General features: G+C 34.8%; 1 protein-coding gene across 1 annotated transcript; it reads right to left on the bottom strand.

Annotated features, from left to right (window-relative positions):
• LOC149234419 (uncharacterized) lies at positions 1 to 2,287 on the bottom strand. Its single transcript, XM_089461166.1, has 5 exons — positions 1,759 to 2,287; positions 1,535 to 1,594; positions 1,248 to 1,318; positions 923 to 1,125; positions 1 to 353 (listed from the first exon to the last, which is right to left on the bottom strand). The coding sequence occupies exons 1-5, from the start codon at positions 2,085 to 2,087 to the stop codon at positions 153 to 155; spliced, it is 864 nt and encodes a 287-aa protein (XP_089317292.1). The 5' UTR covers positions 2,088 to 2,287; the 3' UTR covers positions 1 to 152.
• Between the last annotated feature and the right edge of the window lie 2,218 nt (positions 2,288 to 4,505).

Genomic DNA, 4,505 nt, shown 5'->3' with positions numbered 1-4,505 from the left:
TTCAAGATTTAAAGAGAAGATTTCTCCTTCAAGCTCATTAAAGAACACTTCATTGTTCTCCATGTCATGGTGTGGGCGTTCATCATCGAGACTCAACTCTTCAAAAGAAAAGACTTCGTCAGGGAGAGGTTCATTAAAAGACGTATTATCTTTCATATTATGAAAACACCCCTGAGAATAAATGTTTGACTCATCTTTATCATACTCATCATACATAACACTACAAATAGGATAAAGAAGATCAAAACTAAATGCTTGTATTTAGAAATGGCTGCCTTTGCATTTATCAGCCCCTCTAAGGCCTCCATTGAAGTCTCTATGCTTGTCTCCACAATCTTCTCAGTAGAAGTCATCTGAATCCATCACAGTTCCAGTATTAGCTAATATAAATAAAACAAAATTTATTTGTAAAGTATTTATCGGCATCTTTATGTCAATTGCAGATTCAGGAATATTTAACATGGGCAAGGTCAAATAACTGAACTCGCCCATGTCCATTATTATCGGCATCTTTATGTCAATTGCAGATTCAGGAATATTTAACATGGGCAAGGTCAAATAACTGAACTCGCCCATGTCCATTTTGGGAATCTACAATGGACTTAAACTCGAGGGTATTTAGATTATCTTGATTAGAGTTATTTCGAGGGTTATTTATGAATTATTCCAAAATATGTCAATTGTATTTACCGAGAAATGGTTATCCAAGTATATTGTTGGAATAACCTCAAAAAAAAATATGAAATATGTAAAGATGATTAGTTTCATATAAATACATGTAATGTTTGTGCTGTTTCTGCATCTTGGAATATATTGTTGGAATAACCTCAAAAAAAAAATATGAAATATGTAAAGATGATTAGTTTCATATAAATACATGTAATGTTTGTGCTGTTTCTGCATCTTGGAATTAAATATTTACCTGGTGAATAAATTCTTGTGTGGCATGGGCATCTTCGATCACTTCCTGAGAGAGGTGCTCAACAAAATGTGCCACTTTATTGATGGCTCCATCTTGAGGGAACTCCTCTTCTACATCTTTAGAGATCTCCTCCGTCATGGTCGCCAATTTCTCTACTGCCTCTGCTATATCTTCGACCAGCTCTGCTACTTCCTCCACATCCCCTGTAGTTTGTTATATCCAATCCAAACATTTCAAAAAGTTTCCTTCATTGGTAAATTAATAGACAATATTTGGCCTCTGTAACACAATGGAATTCTCTTGTTTACACAGAGAAAAGGCGTACTTTCTATTTTCAACAGATTAGCCATATGCCCGCCCCATAAGGTTACCATAGATCCAAAGAGCCATCGTAGCCTGCAGGGATTGAAAACACACAATTCAAAAGAAAGCTCAAGATTGAACAATTCTGATTCAGGTTTTCTGTCCACACACTTTGTTTCTAATAATTTTTTCAGAAGTTTTATTTCTTTATAAACACAGAAATCCATGTAATCTTTATTCACAGGGCATTTAAATCCATATTTAGGATTAAGAAAGAGAATTGAATAAAACACACCAGTGATTACTGACCAGTGTGGGACAAACCAGAAAATATGATTTTCATTTCCATTTAGGTTTATATCTCTGGATCTGCATTAAGAATTCATAATTTATTAGTCAATATATAAAACCAAATTTATAAGTAATCCTAGTTCAAGGGTTGGTTCAATAAAGCTTTCATCAATGTAATCTACAGAGATGGATGAATAAGAATGAGAAAAACTCAAGAACAATCAAAGTCACAGAATTCTAACCTGTTTTCCCCTGAAACATCTTTATCCTTTTCATGATTATGTGCTTTGGAGTGATCAGAGAGGTGTCTTACTAGGTATGCATTAAATCCCACAGGCTCAGAAATACCCATTCTTCTGGGCTGTGAAAGGAGAGCACCATAGGCAAATGGCGGTTGCCAAATATTGGCAAACCTAAGATGTCCAGGAGAAGAAAATGATATAGAATATTTGTGGGGATTGACTGGATAATTGCTCCAAGAAGTAGATGTGGCCGATTGGACAGTAGGCAAGTGATTGATGGAAGCAGAAGGGGTTGGTCGCATGAATGATTTACACTTAGGGCTACTCATTTGTTGTTATTGCAGTGCAGATCCTAACACAGGTTCTGATGAAAAATGATCAATTACTTTGTTCGCTGAACTGCTGCCTGAGAAATATTTGTTCTGTAACAAGAATTGAATACCTTTCTATATGTTCTAAAAGTTGAAGAGCAAAATACGTGAATTTGTGTGTAGTGTTGGCAAATAGCTGGAGTGTGTGATGCAGAAAATTGACTGATGGGTTCAAGTTATATACGTTGCACTGCAATTGATTTATGACTTCCAAAACATTGAAGCAATGGAGTCATCTCATTAAAGACTTGGCGTGGACTCTTCAAATTGTGGCAAGCCGTGCGAGCATTATTGTTTAATAAAGAACTTAAGAAGCTGCAAGCTTCAAACACATTTGCACAAAGTTGCGTTTGTACAACTTCATTTCAAATAAAAAGTTGCTTGCTCCAACATGCCCCCACACACATATATATTCTTTCTGTTTTTTTTATTAATGGCTTCAAGTTACATACATAGCACTGCACTTGATTTATGACTTCCAAAACATTCGAGAAAAATGAGTCATCCGTTACAGACTTTGCGTGGAGTCTTCCATTTCTGTGCCTGTGAAAATTGTGGCAAGCTGTGCGAGTAAGTTTCTTTACCAAGGCACTTGAGTAGCCGCAAGCTTGAAACATATGCACAAAGGTTGGGTTTGGACAATTTATAAAAAATGGATGGGTCCAATAAACACATCACTTCACCCCCACATATATATATATTATAGATTCAATTATATATATATATAAAATATATAGAATATATATTAATTTTTCTCTAAGAAAAAGATTACAAAATTATTTGACCGTGAAAAAGCCATAAACATTAAAAAAAAAAATAATAATAACCAATTTCTTCAAAGATGATATTTTGTTCTAAGTATTGAACAAAAACCATGATAAAAAGATATCAGGGAAAAAGGGACACCACTAATCAATTGATCATCATAGAATTTATGGATAATAAATGTTTAGATATTTCATCTACTTTGATGTTTAGCTCTATGTAGATGTGTGAGAATGAAGTGTGTAATTAGAACTCCTAATGTACTTTCATTACTAAGTATAGACTAAAGATTCTGAACTTTGAAAAAAATATTTGTAGTTTAGTGTATTGTTATTTTGGAGTAGCATGGAATCTTAAATTTGGAAAGACCAATTTGCTTATCATAAAATGGAAAATGTATTAAAAGAAAAAAAATAGAAAGCTTAATTAAATATACACTATATAATAACGTAATTAATATATATTAAAATATATTTTTCCCCTATATAAATACATTATATTCAATAATATATATATGTAAAATAATTAATTATATATATTGGATTTTTGGATGGAGTGTTTGACTTGATAAAGGGTGGGGTAGGCTTCTGTTGTCTCACTTGGCCACATGGCCAAGGGACATGGTAGCATGCCCCCCTTAAACACATTGATATGGTACTTGTCAATGGCATAGGGGAAGTTCTCACTCTACTGTTCTATGGCCAGTACATGAATAACCTTCTTTATGATTGCAATCCTCAGTGGGTGTCCTTAGTCTATCATTGAATCCTCCCACCTACGATACAACTTTGGTTACCTCGTGTAACTAGTCTTTTGTTGCAGCCATTAATGAACGTCTTAAATGTTAGGTTGATGGATATAACTCATATCACATCAGGTGGTAAATTTTGGCATCATTGCTTCTAGCGAGGAATCTTGCAATTCATTATTATAATGCCAACTCCAAGAACAAAGCGGCATTTCATGTTGCTGGCCTGGGGCAAAGGAACCTTATCCACCTTTTCTCAACACCATTTGTCAATGTAGTTCAAGCCTGCAACATTCTCCTCAATTTTTCCATCGAATTATCTTAGCCCTCTCTGCGTGGAGTGAAGCTCAGGGAGAATACTCATAATAATGTTTTTCTTCGTTGCTCCAGTGTTTTCTATCCATAACTTGCAGTTGCAGTAATTTTCAATTTTTAAGATAATTATCTAGAAAGAGAAGTATTATCAATTGTAAGTTTTTCTTTAGTGAATATGGGAGCCTTCTTTTATTCGGTCTTGCCATCCTTCCTCTTAGGTTTTCCAACTCTCCTTCTCTCTTGGTATTTCCAGTTACCTTCATCTCTTGTTTGGTTTCATTTTTCTATCATGTTGGGTTCTTTAGTTCAGTTTCTATTGCATTTTATTGCTCTTTACCATAGATTTGTTTTGGTATCTACAAGGTTGTGCCTCTCGGGTATCTGGGGGGCTAGGTTTCTCTAGATATTTCTGTGTTAAACTTCTCTAGGCTCTCCTTTGAGCCTTCTCCTTCAGGCTTGGTTGTGATCTGGGTTGTCGTTCCACTGTCCACCTTGTTGAGAAATCAAGGAGCTTGTAGATTAGATGTGATTTCTCTTACTTGATAATT

Source organism: Pinus tabuliformis, chromosome 8, assembly GCF_031772625.1.
Source record: "Pinus tabuliformis cultivar Carrire ecotype Pingquan chromosome 8, CPIR1, whole genome shotgun sequence".
NCBI lineage: Eukaryota > Viridiplantae > Streptophyta > Pinopsida > Pinales > Pinaceae > Pinus > Pinus tabuliformis.
This window is presented reverse-complemented; position numbering and strand designations above follow the sequence as displayed.